This window comes from Callorhinus ursinus, unplaced genomic scaffold (assembly GCF_003265705.2).
Source record: "Callorhinus ursinus isolate GAN/ISIS: 27379988/994484 unplaced genomic scaffold, GSC_fseal_2.0 scaffold35, whole genome shotgun sequence".
Classification (NCBI taxonomy): domain Eukaryota; kingdom Metazoa; phylum Chordata; class Mammalia; order Carnivora; family Otariidae; genus Callorhinus; species Callorhinus ursinus.
In genome coordinates, this window is record NW_027397097.1 from 3418848 (window position 1) to 3441367 (window position 22520).

Sequence of the window (22520 nt, forward strand, 5' to 3'; positions counted from 1 at the left end):
TTTTAAGTGTTAATTAATTCATTACATTGGGAAAGTCTACTTTGTAAAAAAAAAAAAAAAAGAGAAATAAAAAAATTAAACTGGGTACTTGTACTGTGGGAGCACACAGTTCAAGATTAAATAATGGCTTACCCAAATATATCAGCATCAAGATAATAATGATAACTATAGTTTAGATATTTGTATTTGGATGCTCTCCACTCAGAACAGTGTTTATCTGCCCCAACAGCAATTTTATAAAATATTGCAGACGTAAACTAACTATTCTGTCTGATTTCCCACGTACTGGTTTGTCACCTGTACTGATGCCGCATAAAGCCAAGAGACCCATCAACATCATGATTTTCCATAAGGGACATGAGTTTTCCTACATAAAAGTAATTAAGTAAGGAAAACAAGTTTTTCTCTGTACCAAGCAATGATAATCAGCTTCCTTCTGCGGTACAAACATATAGAGTTCTGTTGCCTGGCTGCTGCTTTCTCCAGCAGGAAACAGAGAAAGAGTAAGGCAAAGACTAGAATAAAGGAAGAAAAGAGTGGACAAGTTAAAGAAGAGTCTAACATTGACTAACAGAGATAAAAAGAAAGAAGAAAGGCAAAGGATCCCAAAAGGAGGATACTGATACAGGTTCCATTTAGGAAGGTAACCATCCATTAATAAATATGTTTATATATATTTATGTATGTGAAACTTGTATATATACTTTTCTCTTAGATATCTTTGTGCCACATTACTTAGGAGAAAAACTATGTGGAGTCTGTCAACTTTAGAAATGAGTCATTATAACAAGCATAAAATTTTACTTATGTAAGGTGAACAAGTTCTAAAGATCACTGTGCATATACATAATACTGTATTGTACACTTATTCTGATTAGAAGGTAGATTTCATATTAAGTGTTCTTGGCATAGTTTGAAAAAAACTCTTCCCCCCCCCATAAAACGACAATACTTCTGGTAGGAGAAAAAAAAAAAAAGAGTCCTTAAAATTTAAAGAAAATTAAAAACCAAAAAAACATTGGATGAGAAAAACTGCATACAGGGGGTAATTTTATTCCTATTGGTAACAAACTAGAATTATGTGTAGAACAATTTAAAGCTTTAACTTGAAGAACTTAAGGATGTATTCGATCACCACCATCTTCCATCTTCCTGGAAAAATTCATTTACATTGTTTTAAATGTTTCAATGGGGGCACCTGGGTGGCTTAGATGGTTAAGCGTCTGCCTTTAGCTCAGGTCATGATCCCAGGGTCCTGGGATCAAGTCCTGAATTGGGCTCCCTGCTCAGTGGGGAGTCTGCAACTCCCTCCCCTTTGTCCCTCCCCCCTACTGGTGCTCTTTCTCTGTCTCAAATAAATAAAATCTTAAAAAGGAATAAAAAAAATAAAAAAATTAATGTTTCAATGTTTTAAACTATGCCACAATGAATTTATGTTTGTTTGGTTTTTTTTTCCATTTAAGACAGGGAATATTTTATTCAAAGATTTTTTTTTTTAATTTATTTATTTGACAGAGAGAGAGACAGCAAGCAAGCGAGAGCATAAGCAGGGGGAGAGGGAGAAGCAGGCTCCCCGCTGAGCAAGGAGCCTGATGTGGGGCTTGATCCCAGGACCCTGGGATCATGACCTGAGCCAAAGGTAGACATTTAACCAACTGAGCCACCCAGGCATCCCTGGGAATACTTTATTCAAATCCACCAGAGAAAAGGACATCTTGAGTCTGTAACAAAGTGTTGTGTTTTAAAGCACAGGTCAGTAATTGTACATGAAGAGTATATACTGCTACATACAAATTAACTGATCAGAGCTCAACTTTTCAATGTTTACACAGAATAAGCTTCCCTGTAAAAGCAGCACCTTTGTGACAAATTTTAACTTTAGTACTCCTCTCCTTCTTCAAGCTCTCCTTCAACTAAATCCATACCAACCTCCTCATAATCCTTCTGAAGGGTAGCCATGTCCTCACAGGCCTCAGAAAACTGTCCTTCCTCCATGCCCTTACCTACATACCAGTGAACAAAGGCATGCTTTGCATACATCAGGTCAAACTTGTGGTCCAGGCAAGCCCAAGCCTCAGAAATGTCTGTGATGTTGCTTACCATGCACACAGCTCGCTGTACTTTAGCCAGGTCTCCACCAGGTACCACGGTGGGAGGCTGGTAATTAATGCCCACTCTGAAGCCAGTGGGGTACCAGTCCATAAACTGGATGGTACGCTTGGTCTTGATGGTGGCAATGGCAGCGCTGACAACTTTGGGAACTATGTCGCCACTGTATAACAGGTAGCAAGCCATGTATTTACCATGGCAAGGGTCACATTTCACCATCTGATTGGCTGATTCAAAGCATGCAGTGGTGATCTCTGCTACAGAGAGCTGTTCATGGTAGGCTTTCTCAGCAGAGATGACAGGAGCATATGTGGCCAGAGAGAAGTAGATGCAGGGATAGGGCACCACATTGGACTGGAATTGTTAGATCAACATTCAGGACTCCATCAAATCTGAGGGAAGCAGTGATGAAGGACACAATTTGACCTATCAACCTAATTAGGTTAGTGTAGGCTGGGCATTCAATATTGAGGTTTCTATGACAGATGTCATAGATGGCTTCACTGTCGACCATGAAGCTGAATTTGTTTATTGTCGACTTGTAACAGCCTTCGGAATAAATCTTCTAAATTCAAAGTAATCTCAAAGTTAGTCTACAAACAAAAAACAGGAAAAAGAATGAATCTACTCTAACTGTGGGAATTTTTCTTAAGCGCTTATTTATATTAAGCTGAACCATGTAAAACTGACAATATTCTATCATTTTGAATTATAAAAATAACAACATAATATGGTTCAAGCTGACATACTTTAAACTGTTAAGAAAATCTGTGAGTTTATAACTGGAAAAAGAAGGTAAGTGGTGAAAAACAAGAGCAACTTTAAGATACTCAATTCTAGGCTCTCTAGTTAGAAAGAACAGTTTTTTTGTTTCACTCTGAAATACTGTCTAAATTTTGGTCAATTAAAGACTCTTCTGGCCAACCAGTTTCCTCCTTTTTAAATGAAATTAATTCAGTGCAAAGGAATCATACATAGAACATGAATTACTAACAAAATTTATCATTTTTGTGAAATAAAACTTCACTTAAACTAAGTGAATAATGATATATACATTACATATGGCTCATATAAGCCCAAGAATAATTTCTAGCAAGGAGACTAGCTCCTTAATTATTCATTTCAGAAGTCTTTCTGTTGTGTGTGGTGGGGGTCGGAGTAGGGAATCTTCAAATGATTCACTGAAGAACTCTTCACCTGGAAACTAAGTTGGCAGCTAGTCACACAAAGGTCAATTCTTCATATTCAAAGATAATACTTAACATACTGTCAAGCTGATTTCCCTAAATAAGGATGTAGGGTACTATATCATCTAAATTTTCTTGTTAGAGCTAAACTAAAAGAACATCTAGGACTATATCTAATTGTTATAAAACCTTGTAACTCACATTATTAATTAGCAAAACCTACAATGATATTTTAGCTTTTTTTTTTTTTAAGATTTTATTTATTTATTTGACAGAGTGAGCACAGGCGGGGGGAGTAGCAGGCAGAAGGAGAGGAAGAAGCAGGCTCCCCACAGAGCAGGGAGAGCCTGATGCGGGACTCCATCCCAGGACCCCGGGATCATGACCTGAGCCAAAGGCAGTCGCTTAACCAACTAAGCCACCCAGGTGCCCGATACATTAGCTTTATTAGCAACAACTTTCCCACAAACAACACAATCTTTCCTTATCTGTCAAATTCTATCAATATCACTACCTTTATGTCAACATCACTATTCTTATATATGTCTGACTGAACAGCAGCATGAAGAAACAGCAATGGCACTTTCAGGTATGCCTGAAAGATTTCCTTAATTTCACTGGGAACATGGATATAACAAAATCCTTTAGGAACACCCAGAGAACTCTAAATAGGCTCCAGCTAAAAGTGTTTTAGCCTAAGACTCTGACCTTAGTTCAGATTTTTTAGCCTATGGTAATGGTTCTACTACCCAAAGATCTGAGCTTACACTTTTCAGGAATTTTCCATATGTGGCTCAATGACATCAATACTTTTGTTAGTCTCTGAAACTGGCATCTGTAGCTCTTCTGATGAGAAGAGACAGAGCATTGCTCAGAATCAAGACACCATCAAGACCTTCAAGAGAAGGTCCTCTAGGTGAAGCCTATAGGCCGTAGAGTTGCAGGGACCTAGAAAATTGGGGATATCTGACCTAAAGGAGTCCAGAAGAAAACTGAAGCACTCTTACTGATTGAGCTATTTTTCATTTCTAAATTTGCTCTTTTCACGTCTAATGAGGTGGCTAAACCATTTCTGAGATATTCAAAAGAATGATAATAAAATATATACAGTACATACTAATTAGTTTTTTTTTAAGAAGTGACTTTCCTAAAATGTCAGATTTATATATGTCAGTCATTTCTGTTCTATGATCTTTATGGTTTTTAATAAAAGGCTTAATTAAAACAAATTCCTTTTGGAATGAAAATGTTCCTAATCTTGATGGTGGTAACTTCACAGATGTACACATCTACTGAAACTTGTCAAAATGTAAAGAATTAGTAATTCTTTACTACTCTGTGATTTAAGAGTCCCGTATGTGTTGGATAAAAGTTCTTTGTCATGTGTCTTTTGCTTGTTTTAGGGTTAGTTTACTTCTCAGTTTCTTAAGACAGAAGGTTAAATTATTGATTTAATATGTTTCTTCTTTTCCTTATAGCACTGCTTTAGCTGTATCCTATAAATTTTGGTATGTTGTGGTTGTTGGTTTTTTTTTTCCTTTTATCTCAAAGTATTTCCTAAATTTCCTTTGTGAATTTTTTTCCTTGACTCGTTGGTTATTTGGGAATGTGCTGTTTAATTTCCACATATTTGTGAAAATCCCAAATCTCCTTCTGTTAATGATTTCGAATTACACCATTCATTTATTCTTGACTTTAAGTATAGATCAAAAAGTCACAGAATCCTAGGCTTGAACCACATATGAGAATATCTATAATCACTACTACTTCTATCCCAAGTGGTAATTAGTCATAATCTTTCAATGGACTTTGGAAGAAGAGATAAAGAAATCAAGTGAAAAGATTGAGGACTATGACCAAAATTAGTTATACTTTGTATTTATATAGCATTTATAGATTACAGAAAGTGCTTTTATATAAATAAGTAGATTTTTGGAAAGACCTTAAATATTACTTCTAACCTAAAAGAGAGACAACGAGTTAAGTCAGCAAAAATAAAATACCTGATAGGTGTTGTCAAAACTGTCATACATGAATCTGGTGATCAAGGATGTCTTTCCAACTGAAATGAAAAGGAAAAAAGATTCACTTAGTTAAAACAATATACTGTGATTCTTCTACAGAGAATTGCAATTAAAGTCAATGGGAAATATCTGCAATGGTTCTACTAATAATTTAGAAACATATAGCCCATAGCTTGTTGAAACACCTTTCTCTAATAACAGATAACAATCTCTCAAATTAAGAGCACAGGTAAATAAAGTTTTATTTAATAAAGAGTTGAGGAAAATGAAAAGATGGAGGAAAATAATAAATTATGTTGACATCTCTAATTCACAAAAGACCAAGCAGATATTACTTGGGCCCTAACAAAAAGAACTAGGATTAGACTTGAGAAGAAGCCTCTTTATATAGCAACAGTTGAACTATGAATTTCTTTATTAAACAGTACATAAAGTTTTCATTTAAAAAAAAATGCTCACCATCTTTTTCACATAAAAAAGTAAAATGCATACTGTATTTTACTGGTGGTACAGAAAATTACAGGAACAAAGTGAAAATTATGTATATCATACCACTTATATACAATTAATGTTGGTCTGTGTTTTTCTGTAATATTTTTTATATATAAAAACATGTACTTAAAGGTAAAACTCTAGAACCATTCATAGGAAAGTCAGGAAAAATGTACATACTACTGTTTTCAACACTGACTGGACTCTGTAAAAGTAAATGTAAAAATCTGAAGAGATAAAAGGCAATATGCATTTCACAGAGGGGGAAATGGTGGATAAAAGCAAGGAACTATATAAAATACATAACAAAGAAATATAAAATAGCTTGTTAAAATAGTTTTTATTCAGAGGCGCCTGGGTGGCTCAGTCGGTTAAGCAGCTGCCTTTGGCTCAGGTCATGATCCCAGGGTCCTGGGATCGAGCCCCACATCAGGCTCCCTGCTCAGTGGGGAGCCTGCTTCTCCCTCTCCCACTCCCCCTGCTTGTGTTCCCTCTCTCTCTGTCTCTCTCTCTGTCAAATAAATAAATAAAAATATTTTTTAAAAATAAATAAAATAGTTTTTATTCAAAGGATTAAAAATTATTAAGCATTTTATTTTTAAGTAATCTCTACACCCAATGTGGGGCTTAAACTCACAACCCAAAGATCAGGAGTGCATGCTCTACTGACTGAGCCAGCCAGGTGCCCCTAAGTATTTTAAATACGATTCACTATGGAGTCCTAGTAAATATATTGCTCTTGTTTACCTCAAACTTCCTGTAAAATGGTATGCAAATGTATAATGATTTGCTACACGTTGTTTTTCCTAAAGGATTATAAGCTCCAGGGGCACCTGGGTGGCCCAATTGGTTAGGTGTCCAACTCCTGGTTTCGATTCAGGTCATGACCTCAGGGTTCTGGGATCAAGCCCTGAGTCAGGCTCCCTGCTCAGCAGGAGTCTGCTTCTCCCTCTCCCTCTGCCCCTACCCCCACTTATGCTCGCTCTCTCTCTCTCAAATAAATAAATAAAAGTAAAAATTATATTACAGTTTATAACATAGAGAATGTAATATATGAGAACTAAAACACAAAAGATGGGGAGATATAGTTATACTGTTGTAAGGTGTCTACAGTTTATGTGAATAGTACAGTACAGTCTGTGAGAGGTTAATGATGCATACCATAAGCCCTGGCAAAACCACTAAAAATATATGCAAAAAGGAATGGCCAACAAGTCAACAGAAGAATCAAAATGGAACAGTAAAATAATAACAAAAATCAAAGGAGACAAAGCCAATCCAGTCCTATCAATTTATAGAGTAAATGAAAAGATTTAAAAACTCCAATTAAAAGACAAAGATTGTCAGAATGGATAAGAAAACACAAATACTTGCTTTCTGTAGAGACACACTTTAAATACAAAGAAACAGAAAAGTTTAAAGCAGAAGGACATAAAAATCTCCCAACAAAGAAAACTCCAATTAAACATTTAAGGGAGTAAGACCAATCTTATATAAACTTTTTTTTTAAAAAAGAGAACACTTTCCAACTCATAACATGGGATGAGCATAACCCTAACAAGGACATTTCAAAAAAGTGAAAATTATGGATCAATCTCTCTCATCAACACAGACTCAAATTCCTTAACAAAGTATGAGCAAAACAAATCCATATATAAAAGAGTATTCATTTATTTTAGAGAGAGAGCGCGTGCATGAGTTGGGGGGATGGGGCAGAGGGAGAGAGAGTCTTAAGGAGACACTGTGCCCAGCGCAGAGCCCACGGCAGAGCTCGATCTCCCCACCCTGAGATCACTACCTGAGCCACACTCAAGAGTCGAGGCTAACCGACTGCACAACCCAGGTGCTTCCAAATCCATATGTATATATAAAGATACCTCATAAGTAGGGATTATCCCAGGAATAAAAGGTTAGTAAATCATACAAAATCAATTAATGTAATCTAAAATATTAACAGAATAAAGAAAATCCTTAAGCTCATCTCAATACACTTAGATGAAGTATACGACAAAACTCACCCGATCATTATGAAAACTCTAAGCAAACTAACAAACCAGGAAAGGAAACGGCATCAATCAGATAAACAGCATTTACAAAGAAATCTATAGTTAACATCATATGTAACGCTAAACTCCAAATGGTTTCCTCCAAAGAATGCAGTAAAAAAGCAAGACTGTCGAATTCACCACTTCTATTCAGCATGGGTACTGGTGGTCTTAGCCAGTGCAATAATAAGCAAAAGAAATAAAAGGCACACAAAATGGCACTGTTCTCTTTCACTGATGACATGACTAGTCATGCAGAAAAATCCTAAGACACTAATTTTAAAAATCTACTAGAACTAGGGGCTTCTGGGTAGCTTGGTTGGTTAAGCGTCAGACTCTTGATCTCAGCTCAGGTCTTAATCTCAGGCTCCACACTTGGCACAGGAGTGAGCTTGAGATCTCTCCCTCTCCCTTTGCCGCCCGCCCCCCCACCCCCAGCTAACACGAACGTGTGTATACGCCCACACTCTCTCTAAGACAGACACAACGAGAGAGAGAGGGAACACAAGCAGGGGGAGCGGGAGAGGGAGAAGCAGACTCACTGCTGAGCAGGGAGCCCGATGCGGGCCTCAATCCCAGGACCCTGGGATCATGACCGGAGCCGAAGGCAGACGCTTAATGACTGTGAGCCACCCGGGCACCCCGAATGAATGAAATCTTTAAAAATATTCCTATGGACATCACAGTCTGCTTCCCAAACTCAAAGGATATGAGGTCAGTATTTTATCAAGTGTGATGTTATTTGTAGGGGTTTTTTGGGGGGTGAGTGGGAGGGGTATGGGTAAATATCCTTTATCAGATTTTAGGATGTTCACTTCTGTTCTTAATTAAAAGTTTGTAGCTGATTACAAACAGGTTTTGAATTCTGAGAAATGCTTTTTCTGCATCTATTGAAATTTTACTCCTTTATGTTAATGGGGTGAATTAGAATTACTTTCAAATATTAAATCAATCTTGCTTGTATAACTGGTTTTTTTTAAATGACAAGATCAGCGGTGCCTGGGTGGCTGGTTGGTTGAGCAGCCAACCCTTGATTTTAGCTCAGGTCATGATCTCAGGGCCGTGGGATCAAGCCCCACGTTGGGCTCCACCCTCAGTAGGCCATCTGCTTGAGATCCTCTCTCTCCCTGTATCCCTCCCCCTCCCAACTCTCTCTCTCAAAAAAAATCTTTAAAAAAATAAAATGACAAGATTATAGAAAAAGAAAATTATAGGCCAATACCACTCATGACTAAAGATGCAAAAGAATCCACAAAAATTTTAAATGTCAATTTAGCAATGCCCAGAATACAGTCACTATACAAAACTCAACTGTATTTCTACACACTAACAACTAAAAACTGAAATTTAAAAAGTATGTTTATGAGAGTATCAAAAACAAGATACCAGGGGCGCCTAGGTGGCTCAGTTGGTTAAGCATCTGCCTTCGGCTTAGGTCATGATCCCGGGGTCCTGGGATCGAGTCCCACATCAGGCTCCTTGCTCGTCTGTTTGTCCCTCTCCCTCTGCCCCTTCCCCCGCAACACCCCTAGTGCTCTCTCAAATAAAATCTTAAAAAACAACAACAACAAACAAGATACCTAGGTATCTAACAAAAATGTGCAAGAATTCTACACTGAAAATTGCAAAACACTGCTGGGAGAAATTAAGGAAGACCTAAATAAATGGAAAAATATACAATGTCCAAGAATTGGAAGACTCATTGTTTCAGTATTGCTAAATTCAATGCAATCCCAGTTAAAAAAAAAAAAAAGGCAGGGTTTTGGCTAGTTTGGTATTTGACAAACAGATTCAAAAACTTATTTATGGGGTGCATGGGTGGCTCAGTCGGTTAAGCGTCTGCCTTTGGCTCAGGTCATGATCCCAGGGTCCTGGGATAGAGCCCCGCATCGGGCTCCCTGCTCGGACAGGGAGCCTGCTTCTCCCTCTCCCTCTGTTGCTCCTCCAGCTTGTTCTCTCTGTGAAATAAATAAATAAAATCTTAAAAAAAAAAACTTATTTATAAAAGCAAGTAACTTCAGGGCACCTGGGTGGCTCAGTGGGTTAAGCATCTCTCTTTGGCTTAGGTCATGATCCCTGATCCCAGGGTCCTGGGATTGAGCCCCGCTTCAGACTCCCTGCTCAGCAGGAGCCTGCTTCTCCCTCTCCCCCTGCTTGTGCTCTGTCCACCTGTCTGTCTGTCTCTCTCTCTCTCTCTCAAATAAATAAATAAATAAATATTTGGAAAAATTTTTTTTAATTAATAAAAAAAAGCAAGTAACTTAGAATAGCCAAGACAATCTTGAAGAATAAAACTGACACTACCAGATTTCAAGATTTACTATAAAGCTACAGTTCTAGGGGGGCCTGGGTAGCTCAGTTGGTTGAGCATCTGCCATCAATTCAGGTGATAGTCCCCCGGTCCTGGGATTGAGCCAGGTGTCAGGTTCCCTCCTCCTGTTCCTGCTCTCTCTCTAATAAATAAATAAAATCTTCAGAAAAAAAAAGCTATAGTTATAAATAAGACAATGTAGTATTAATCTACATACAAACAGGCCAGTAGAACAGAGTCCAGAAACAGCCACATGTGTATGGCCACTTTACTTATGACAAAGGTGTCAATGGAATTCAGCGGGGAAGATAAGAGACAACTGAATATCTGAATGGAGAATAAAAAAGAACCTTGACCCCTACAACACTTCACACCGCACACAAAAAATTAATTTGAGACGGATCACAGCCCTAATTGTAAAAGCTTAAACACTAAAGCTTCAAAAGTACAGGATACTATCTTTATGTGCTGGGGGAGGCAGAGATTTCTGAAACAGGACTCAGAAAGTAATATGAAAGAAAAATATTTAAAAGATGAACTTCATCAAAATTAGAAACTTCTGTTCATCTAGAGACAAAGAGTGAAAAGGCAAGCCCAGATTGGGAGATATGTAACAGAAATAGTTCCAGCATGACATTGTAAGGAGCTACTTACAACCACTCTCCAGTGAAACTGGTAAGAACTTAAACAAAACAAAACAAAAAACATTTAAAATCTCTGGAAACAGTCCTAAAGGCATAAAGCAAATGACAAAACATTTATTCAAGAAGATATATACTAAAACTCAAAAAGAAAAGTCCATGGTACTTGAACCAAAAACACCATGTACAAAAATGTTCCTAACAGTTTCATTTGTAACGGCCAAGGATCAGAAGCAATCCAAATTTTATCAATAGGAGAATGGATAAATTGTGGCACAGTCCCATAATGAAGTATTACAAGGCAAAAATAACATCTTATTCATATGTACAACAACATGGACAAATTTCACAGACATTACAGAGTAAAAGGGGCCAGATACAAAAGAATACATACTGTATGATTCCACTTATATGAAATTCAAAAGTGGCAAAATTAATTGATGGAGATAGAAGTCAAAATAGTCGTAATTTCTGAAGTTTCTAACTGGAAAAGGGAGCCAGGGGAAATTCTGAGTGATAGAAATGACCTATATCTTGATCCTGAGTGGTAGTGACAAGGATGTATAAAGTATGTTAACTTTTCAACAAGTCATATACTTAAGATCTGTCCCTTTTCTGCCCTTTACTGGATGTTACACTTTAAGAATCTAAAAAAAAAAAAAAAAAGTAGGGGCACCTGGGTGGCTCAGTCAGTTAAGCTTCTGACTCTTGTTTTTGGCTCAGGTCATGATCTCATGGTCTTGAGATCAAGCCCCACATCAGGCTCCCTGCTCAGTGGGGAGTCTGTTTGAGATTTTCTCTCTCCCTCTCCCTCTGCTTCTTCCCACTGCATGCACTCTCTCTCTAAAATAAATAAATAAACCTAAAAAAAAAAGGTAAAACGTTTCATTATATGTACTTTATTTTAAATAAAGTGTATACATGTATGTGAATTTTATGTACCCCCTGATATATTGTCACAGTTGCAGTCTAAACACCAGAAAAACAGACAAACCCAAACTGGGGGGATATTCTTAAGGAAACCTGGCCTCCAGATTGTTAAAATCAAGCAAAGTAGAACTATCAGAGACCACAGGAAACCCAGGAAATGGGAAAACAAAATACAATGTGGCACCTAGGCTGCATTCTGGAGAAAGGAGATTAATGAAAAAAACTAGTAAAAGCCAAATAATGGCTAGAGTTTGGCTGTAAATAGTAATATACCAATACCAGTTTCTTAGTTTGGGTAAGGGTACCATAGTAATATAAGATGCTAAAAAGGGGTAAACTAGTTAAGGGGTAAATGGGAACTCCACACTGTTTTGCAATTTTTCTGTAAGCTTAAAATCAATCCAAAATAAAAAGTTTATCAACAAGGGTAAGGCACTTATATACAATCTCTAAATAAAAAGCTTGAGGGGCACCTGACTGGCTCAGTCTGTAGAGCATATATGACTCTTGATCTCAGGGTTGTAAGTTCAAGCCCCATGCTGGGTGTAGAAATTACTTAAAGAAAATAAAATCTTAAAAAAAAAAGTTTTGGGGGCGCCTGGGTGGCTCAGTCATTAAGGGTCTGCCTTCGGCTCAGGTCATGATCCCAGGGTCCTGGGATGGAGCCCCACATCGGGCTCCCTGCTCCGCGGGAAGCCTGCTTCTCCCTCTCCCGCTCCCCCTGCTTGTGTTCCCTCTCTTGCTGTCTCTCTGTCAAATAAATAAAGTCTTAAAAAAAAAAAAAGTTTCAAAGATCTCTACACTTCACTACATATATATTATGCCTAAATTAAAAAAAAAAAATCTAACAAGCCTCAACCTACCCTTAACAAGGTATCAACCCATACCTATGGCTTGATCCCTCAACAGTCTTTCCCTATACAGTGGGTCACAAGATTCTGTTTACCTGATACCAACAGTAAGGGTAACAGTATCCTGATTCTGAAGTATACTCACATCCATTTGAGTAAATCTTTCATTCAAGTTGGGTACGATCACGATAAAGGTCAGAAAGCAGAGACTTTATCAAGCTTACACAGACCTATGAACTATTCTATTCTTGCGTGCTAATAAATGGTTAATAAATGTTTATTATGCATGGCAGAAAAGGGGAGCAAAGAAGGAAAGAAAGGATGTAGGCAGGGAGGTGGGTAGCTAACTAAACCAGGGTACCAGGGAGGAAGTAGATGAGAGAAATAAAGTAAGAATTGGCAAATTGTTAATAACTGAAGATCTAGGATAGTATTTGGAGATTGAAAACTGAAACCAATTACACTCACAAGGCTTACTGTCTGCATAAACATGACTTTACCATTCTACTGTTATCAACCTGACTTTACTACTACGACAAATTCTTTTCTAGGAAAATAAAAGTTGCCCATAACTATTATTCCTTCAGGAAATTCCCAAAAGTCCATTCAAATGAACATGAAACTGTTCATCTTGTCAACAGATACCATCAAATGATTGTTCTCACAGATGCTTTGAATCTTGTCACAAAACCCTCACTTTGTTAAGCCCACAAATCTTAAAACTAACACAATACTTACCCAATCCTGATCAAGCCCCCATATTAAAACTGCCACCTTAGGGGCGCCTGGGTGGCTCAGTCAGGTAAGCATCTGACTCTTGGTTTTGGCTCAGGTCATGATTTCATGATCTCATATCCTGACATTGCCACGTCAGGCTCCATCCTCAGCAGACAGTCTACTTGGAAGACTCTCTCCCTCTGTCCCTCCTCCCACTCCCTCACTCTCTCTCTCTAAAATAAATCTTTAAAAACAAAACTACTACCACGGGCGCCTGGGTGGCTCAGTCTGTTGGGCGACTGCCTTCGGCTCAGGTCATGATCCTGGAGTCCCGGGATTGAGTCCCGCATCAGGCTCCCTGCTTGGCGGGGAGTCTGCTTCTCCCTCTGACCCTTCCCCCTCTCATGTGCTCTCTCTCTCTCTCATTCTCAGTCTCTCAAAATAAATAAATAAATCTTTAAAAAAAAAAAAAAAGAATAAAAACAAAACTACCACCTTAAATCAGACCCCAAAATCCAGACATCCCAACTTTGCCCTCTTCCCTCTCTAAAAGGCTACTGTATTGGGTTGAATAGTATATCCCCCAAATTCACGACCACCCAGAACCTTGGAAATGTGACCTTAATTGGAAATAGGGTCTTTGCAGATATAATCAAGTTAAAATGTGGTCATACTGGATTAGGGTGGGTCCTAATCTAATCTGTTGTCCTTATAAGAAAAGGTAAATCTTGGGGCACCTGGGGGGCTCAGTCAGTTAAGCGTCCAACTATTGATTTTGGTGGTCATGATCTCAGGGTCGTGAGATTGAGCCCCCAGATAGGCTCCACACTCAGAGAGGAGAGCTTGCTTAGAATTCTCTCACTCTCCCTCTTCCCCTCCCTACTGTGCACATGCACATGTGCACACTCTAGCTCTCTCAAATAAATCTTTAAAAAAAAAAAAAAGAAAAGGGAAATCTAGACATGGGCACACACAGGAAACACACAGAGAGAAGAAAGCCATGTGAAAACAGAGGCAGAGACTGGAATCATACTGCCACAAGCCAAGGAAAACCATGAGCTAGGACAGAAGCATGCGATGACGGTTTCTTCCGCAGAGCCTTCAGATGGAGAATGACCCTCCTAACAACTTGACTTGGGACTTCCACATTTTTTTTTCTCAGGTAGGCTCCATGCTCAATGTGGGCGTTGAATTCGTGACCCTAAGATCAAGCTGACTTGGGACTTCTAGCCTCTAGAATTGTGATATAATAAATTTCTGTTAAGCCACCCAATTTGTGGTAATTTCTTATAGTAGCCCTAGGAAACTAATATAGCTACTAGGTATTATCTCACTTACCACGCTAAGCAATAAACTCAGATTTACCTTAACAGTAGGTTGTTTGGGTGCATATTTTTAGGAAGTCAGCACTGAATGGAGTTCACTATACTATCTGTACTATTACAATATATGTTTGAAAATATCCATGATAAAAAATATTTTAAAATATATTCAGAATCTGGGCGCCTAGGTGGCTCAGTAGGTTAAGCGTCTGCCTTTGGCTCAGGTCATGATCCCAGGGTCCTGGGATTGAGTCCCGCACTGGGCTCCCTGCTCAGCGGGGAGCCTGCTTCTCCCTCTCCCTCTGTCTGCTGCTCCCCCTGCTTGTGCTTGCTCTCTGTCAAATAAGTAAAATCTTAAAAAGATAAAAATAAGTAATTTTTTTTCAGAATCTATTAAACACAGCATGGCCCCAATGTGAAAATCACCACTTTACAATCAAACCATTACTAAGAATCAAAGGTTGTTGTCATATTCTAATTCAAATGTCCTATTTTCTGCAAAGCCTTTATCCAAATACCCGAAGTGTTTGCAGCTCCATGCTCTATGCTCTCCTAACACTTGGTACATACAGCCTTAACTACAGCCCTTTTCCTTAGGTTGAATGGGTCCTTCTCCAAAGGAGTGAGCCCTGACTATAATGTTAAGAAAGGCTATGAATCCTAAATAGTATTGTGTAGCTTAGTTCATTTAATTACTTTTTCTCACTTAAAATGGAAGAAGGATTTTGGGCATTTTATTTCAAATTCCAGTATTAGTAAAGCTAACAAAAAATATTCCATGAGTAGGAGTCTAAACCAGCACAGTGACAGCCTTTCCTACAGCCCCACTTGGTAGTATTCATCAAAAACAGTAACTTGCAGGGCGTCTGGGTGGCTCAGTCGTTAAAGGTCTGCCTTCTGCTCAGGTCATGGTCCCAGGGTCCTGGGATGCAGCCCCACATCTAGCGCCCTGCTCCGTGGGAAGCCTGCTTCTCCCTCTCCCACTCCCCCTGCTTGTGTTCCCTCTCGCTGTCTCTCTCTCTGTCAAACAATAAATAAAAATCTTAAAAAAAAACAGTAACGTGCAGATGGATTCAGCATGCAGTCTGATCTAAACAGGTATCTTAAAGGAAATAATCAGACAAGTACACAAAGATTTAGGTGTAAGGCTGTTCGCTGTAAGAGTAAAATTTAGATACAGTTTACATTTCAACAGGACCATGGTTATATAAATTATGATGTCTTCATAAGGTCCACAGTATTATATATCTATTCAAATTGCTACAGAAATTTTCGTGCCATCAAGTTGTTAAAAAGCTATAAATTTATTACAGTTTTGCTAAAGCAAAATGTTCATCATCCATAATGACAAAAAAATTACACCTAAAATCATTAAAAAAATTTTTTTAAAGATTTTATTTATTTCACAGAGAGAAACACAGCGAGAGAGGGAACACAAGCAGGGGGAGTGGGAGAGGGAGAAGCAGGCTTCCCGCTGAGCAGGGAGCCCGATGCAGGGCTCGATCCCAGGACCCTGGGATCATGACCTGAGCTGAAGGCAGACGCTTAACGACTGAGCCACCCAGGCACCCCATAAGTTAGGTTTTTTGTTTTGTTTCATTTTTTCTTTTAATTATCTTCTTTTGGGGCACCTGGGTGGTGCAGTTGGTTAAGCATCCGACTCTTGGTTTCAGCTCAGGTCGTGATCTCAGGGTCATGAGACTGAGCCCCACAATGGGTTCCGTGCTCAGCACAGAGCGTATTAATACCCTCTCTCCCTCTCTGCCCCTCCCCCCTACCTCTCTCAAATAAATAAATCTTTAGTCATCTTCTTTTATGTGTATTACTGTAAGCAACCTTAAGGTTTTTTTGAAGCTAAGTAGAGAAAAAAATCATAATTTACTTATTCAAATATATTTAGTGAGCTTCTGCTACATGTCAAATATTGCAATGTGCTTAGAATATAGTAAGGAACAAGAAATTCATGACTACTACCCTTGTAGAACTTATAGAACAAATGTAAAACAGAAATTTTAACAGTCCTGAATATAAGGAATGGAAACCTATTCTGAGGAAGTCAGTAAAGACTTCTTTGAAGAGTGACTTGAAATGAAAACCTAAAGGATATAGTGGAGTTAACCAGGCAAAGGGGAAGAGGGAGTCTGTAACAAGACAGAGATCAGTGAAGAGTTACAACTAAAAAAAGGCCAGTAAGACTGAAACAGAGAGAGCTGGTGGAAGATATGTTCAAGGTAAGAATGGACAGATGGAGAGGAGCCATATTATGCAATGTGGGCCATGTAAATCATTTTAGAAAGATTTTAGATTTTTTGAAACCAAGTAAAGGAAACCTTACTTAAAATGGAGTCAGGAGGCCAGAAGAGGGAGCTCTTAAACCATACCATTCATTGGAGGCCTCTGCAGACCCAACAGGAAGAGACTTACATTGCATTCCCAACAAGCAGTATCCTACTTTACTACCCCCAGCAGGACGATGGAAGATTTTTTTGCCTGCCTGGCAATAGCAATAGCCCAGCCAATAAGAGATAGTCAACTCAGCCAATGAAAAGCCACTATATTTTCAACTCACAATTTACTCCAACAGACTTTTTGTTATAGCAACCCTGCCAAACTCCTTCCTTACCTCTATAAAAGAATGCTCCCCTTCCCTTTGCTCTCCAGACTTACCTATGGTTTACCATGACTAGCTTGTCCTGAATCGTAATTCCTCTACTATTTCCAAATAAACCCGTTTTGCTGATAAAATAACTGGCTGTTTTATTTTCAAAGTCAACATTACTTGGTACAAAAGCAGGATCCAGAGAAGCCCCCAACAACTCCAAGGTTCGTGAGCAAACAAGTGCTGGTAACCACAGAACCCAGTGAGTTCACTGCTTTCTCAATGACCATAAAGTCTAAGAGTCTCTCCTGGATCCGAGCTCTGCTCTCCTTGCATTTAAGCTCTCTGGCTTAAAAGCCTTTAAGCTTTTTCCTTTTTGTTTTTATGAAGGGATTACCGTAGTGAGTACTCTTTTCTATTTCTGTTCCATTTCTGCTTGCTGAAGCTTCATGGTAAGACACTCATCCTGTTCAAAAGGGAGAAAACACGTGATTCCAGTGTTTTAAACAGCTGTTGGGAAATAGTGTTGCTAGTTAAGATATCCAGAGACAAGATAGATTCCACCTGGTCCTTGGACCAGCATCTTGTGCCTTTCTGAAAAAATGGGTAAATTTTTGGATAATTTGGAAACGTAATAGCCATTTGGGGGAAGCTCTTAGATAAATCCATGTTAAGGAGCACTCTTAAAAAAGCAGATCCCAAATCTCTCAGAGACAATGGAATGCATTCTTTGATATTCAGAAGCATCTAAAAGATAAAATGACTTCAAAAACAGCTCTGAAAGGATCCTTAGAGCCTGCAAATAAAAATGTTTCATTTAAAAAAAAAACTTTGACCACCTGAGCAGATTAACTTAGATTAGTCCATCTGCCAGAAACACAATTTAGATCCAACTATTCTTTTTAGTTTTGTACCTGAAAGAAGGGTAAGATTTTTTTTTAAAGATTTTATTTATTTGAGAGGTGGGGGGCGCCTGGGTGGCTCAGTCGTTAAGCGTCTGCCTTCGGCTCAGGTCATGATCCCAGGGTCCTGGGATTGAGCCCCACATCGGGCTCCCTGCTTGGCGGGAAGCCTGCTTCTCCCTCTCCCACTCCCCCTGCTTGTGTTCCCTCTCTCGCTATCTCTCTCTGTCAGGTAAATAAATAAAATCTTAAAAAAAAAGAGAGAGAGAGAGAGAGAGAGAGAGAGAGACAACCAAGCATGGGGAGGGAGAAGGACAAGCAGATTCAGGGCTGAGTGCTGAGTGCAGAGCTCTATGCAGGGCATGATCCCAGGACCTGGAGATCATGATCCCAGCGGAAACCAAGAGTTGGACTATCAACCAAATGTGCCACGTAGACACCTCAAGGCTAAGACCATTTTTATTTATTTTTTTATTTTTTAAAGATTTTATTTATTTAGTTGACAGAGAGAAACACAGCGAGAGAGGGAACACAAGCAGGGGGAGTGGGAGAGGGAGAAGCAGGCTTCCCGCCTAGCAGGGAGCCCGATGCTCACCGGGATCAAGACCTGAGCCAAAGGCAGATGCTTAATGACCAAGCCACCCAGGCGCCCCAAGGCTAAGACCTTTTTTAAAACAAAAGCTGTTAAGATCTCTGTATCTGTATGTTTATGTATATCTATATATACAAATGAGACTTTTCTACCTCTGGATGGTATTGCCAAAATTAATTTGTAAAGAGCTCTATGTTAATTGGCTTAAAGAAAAACAAGTGCTTATAAAAATTAAGTAAACTAACCCAAAAGTTTTTCAAGTTCATATAATCTGGGATAATCTTTGATAAGTAAAATCTAGTTTTAGTTTATTGGGAGTTTTTTGTTGTTTTTGTTTTTTTGACAAGTTTGTTGGTTTAATTAAGACAGACATGTCTCAGAGTTATCGACATTGAATATAATACAAACATGCAACTTTTATTCCACCTGGGTTTATTAGTCAAATATGTTCATGTTATCTTTGTTGTGAAATTTGATGGCTGACTTTGACTAATGTCACATGAAGTTTCTGTAACCTAAACCTAATTGGTTATGAAATTACTCAGATGAATGAAAATGGGTAAGAGTTTTTATGTAAAACAATTGTTATATGGTATGTATGCTTTGAAAAAAAAGCAGCTTTCCTAAACGTTTCCTGGTAACTCGAAACTTTATAGTTTTGCCAAGTTAAATTAAATGATATAATTTCATTACATTACTGGGGTCATTTTCTAAATATGATAAAATACTGCAACATTAATTACTAAACATAGATTATCCATTTTGGCTTCTTATTAGAGAGAAACTAAAGCTATTTAGGTCTACTAGTAAACATGTTTTACGCCATGCTGAGAGGGCATATTTCTAGAAATTTCAAAATGTATTTATAAACTTGCCAGACTGCTTACGTCTTAATTTTCACTGAGAATTAAGAATTCTAAGAATTAAGAATTCCAATTAATATATGTAAAGCTACTAAAAAACAATAAAGATGAAAGAAAACAACTGTATATGAAAAGTATGAAGGGAAATAGGATGCCTGTTTTCAGTAAAAGAAGGTATGAGGAATGGAATTGCACTGTGTTGAGGGAAACAAAAGTGATTTTGTCCTAAAGTAAAGCTGGTTATTTTGGAAAGGCAAAGAATAAGGGACAAACTAAAATGGACACAGGAAGTTATAGAAGGTTTACGGGAAAGAAATCTTGGGAAAGGAATCATATGGGTAATTAAGCTAAGATCAAAATGCATTTGTTTAAAAATAAATTTTAGGGTGCCTCGGTGGCTCAGTTGGTTAAGTGACTGCCTTCGGCTCAGGTCATGGTCCTGGAGTCCCGGGATCAAGTCCACATCAGGCTCCCTGCTCAGCAGGGAGTCTGCTTCTCCCTCTGACCCTCTTCCCTCTCATGCTCTCTATCTCTCATTCTCTCTCTCTCAAATAAATAAAATCTTAAAAAAATAAAAAAATAAATAAATTTTAAAATTAGGGTACGTGGGTAGCTCAGTCAATCATCCAACTCTTGATCTCAGACCAAGTCTTGATTTCAGGGTCGAGTTCAAGCCCCATGTTAGGCTCCATTTAAAAAAAAAAAAAATATAGTATCAAAAGTACATTCGTACAAAATTGGAATGGCTTTTTTTGTTAAAAAAAAAAAAAGAAGACCAAAATTTTCTTAGACTATCAGTCTGTTCTTAAACTGTAAACAGTTTCTTTGCTGTTAGGAAACAGAGATTCTGTGTTTTGTCTTTATCACATCTTCGATTACTTAGAAAAACCAAGTCTTCTCTATTCAAAAAGAACTAAAGCTTTTGCAGCTATATAACCTTCTATATTTGTCCTTTAAATATTTTTTCACTTTAGCCAAGTAGATAGTTTCATAATTTTCTCTGAACCTCTTTAGCAAAGTGTCCAAATCTTTCAATATTCTTGACAAACTTCCCAAAATTTAAATTCTAAGTGAAGTTTTTTTGACCTTGAACTAACTATTTCCAGAGGGTCCTTGGAATATCTCAAAAGATTTGTTCTCTCTCCTTATACAGAGAGATGTTACACTAATTAGGCTTAATATGTTAAATTACTTAAGAAACATTGTCAAATAAGAATACTGAGCCTTCAGCAGGGAGTCTGCTTCTCCCTCTGACCCTCTTCCCTCTCATGCTTTCTATCTCTCATTCTCTCTCTGAAATAAATAAATAAAATCTTAAAAAAAAAAAGAATATTTAAGTTTAAAAAAAAAAAGAATACTGAGCCTTCATGGATTGGAAGAAAAAATACTGTTAAAATGTCTATGCTACCTAGAACAATCTACACATTCAAAGCAATCCCTAACAAAATACCATCAACTTTCCTCACACAGCTGTAACAAATAATCCTGAGATTTGTATGGAACCAGGAAAGACCCCTAATAGCCAAAGGAATGTTGAAAAAGATAACCAAAATTGGTGGCATTACAATTCCAAGTTCTATTACAAAGCTATAATCATCAAGACAATATGGTACTGACACAAAAACAGACACATAGATCAATGGAACAGAATAGAGAACCCAGAAATGGACCCTCATCTCTATGGTCAACTAATCTTCAACAAGGCAGGAAAGAATATCCAATGGGAAAAAAGTCTCTTCAGGAAGTATGGGTGGCTCAGTTCGTTAAGCGTCTGCCTTTGGCTCGGGGTCATGATCCCAGGTCCTGGGATCGAGTCCCTTGTCGGGCTCCCTGCTCAGTGGGGAGTCTGCTTCTACCTCTCCCTCTGCCTGCTGCTCCCTTTGCTGTGCTCTCTTGCTTACATTCACTTGCTCTCTCTCTCTCTGGCAAATAAATAAATAAATACTCTTAAAAAAAAAAGTCTCTTCAACAAATGGTGTTGGGAAAATTGGACAGCCACATGCAGGAGAATGAAACTGGACCATTTCCTTACACCACACACAAAAATAGACTCAGAATGGATGAAAGACCTCAATGTGAGACTGGGAGGGATGGGGTGGCTGGGTGATAAGACACTGGAGAGGGTATGTGCTATGGTGAGTGCTGTGAATTGTGTAAGACTGCTAAATCACAGACCTGTACCTCTGAAACAAATAATACATTATATATTTAAAAAAGAAGAAGAAGAAGAAGATAGCAGGAGGGGAAGAATGAAGGGGGGAAAATCGGAGGAGGAGACGAACCATGAGAGACTATGGACTCTGAAAAACAAACTGAGGGTTCTAGAGGGGAGGGGGGTGGGGGGATGGGTTAGCCTAGTGATGGGTATTAAAGACGGCACGTTCTGCAAGGAGCACTGGGTGTTATACGCAAACAATCAATCATGGAACACTACATCAAAAACTAATGATGTAATGTATGGTGATTAACATAATAAAAAAATCAGGGAAAAAAAAAAGAATCCTAGAGGAGAACACAGGCAGCAACCTCTGTGACCTTGGCTGCAGCCACTTCTTGCTAGACATGTCTCCAAAGGCAAGGGAAACAAAGGCAAAAATGAACTATTGGTACTTCATCAAGATAAAAACTTTTGCACAGCAAAGGAAACAGTCAACAAAACCAAAAAAGACAACCGACAGAATGGGAGAAGATATTTGGAAATGTCTTATCAGATAAAGGAATAGTATCCAAAAGTCTATAAAGAACTTAACCCAACACCCAAAGAACAAATAATCCAGTCAAGAAATGGGCAGAAGACATGAACAGACATTTCTGCAAAGAAGACATCCAAATGGACAACAGACACATGAAAAAATGCTCAAAATCACGTGGCATCAGGGAAATACAAATCAAAACCTCAATGAGATACCACTTCACACTGGTCAGAATGGCTAAA

General features: G+C 38.3%; 1 protein-coding gene across 2 annotated transcripts in view; it reads right to left on the minus strand.

The window, feature by feature from the left end:
- RAB6A (RAB6A, member RAS oncogene family) overlaps nt 1-22520 on the minus strand; it is a 69265-nt gene that overhangs the window by 32694 nt on the left and 14051 nt on the right. For both annotated transcript variants that reach the window (XM_025848394.2, XM_025848393.2), the window contains exon 2: nt 5300-5358. In XM_025848394.2, the coding sequence (XP_025704179.1) occupies nt 5300-5358 (59 nt within the window). The remainder of the gene's footprint in view (nt 1-5299; nt 5359-22520) is intronic.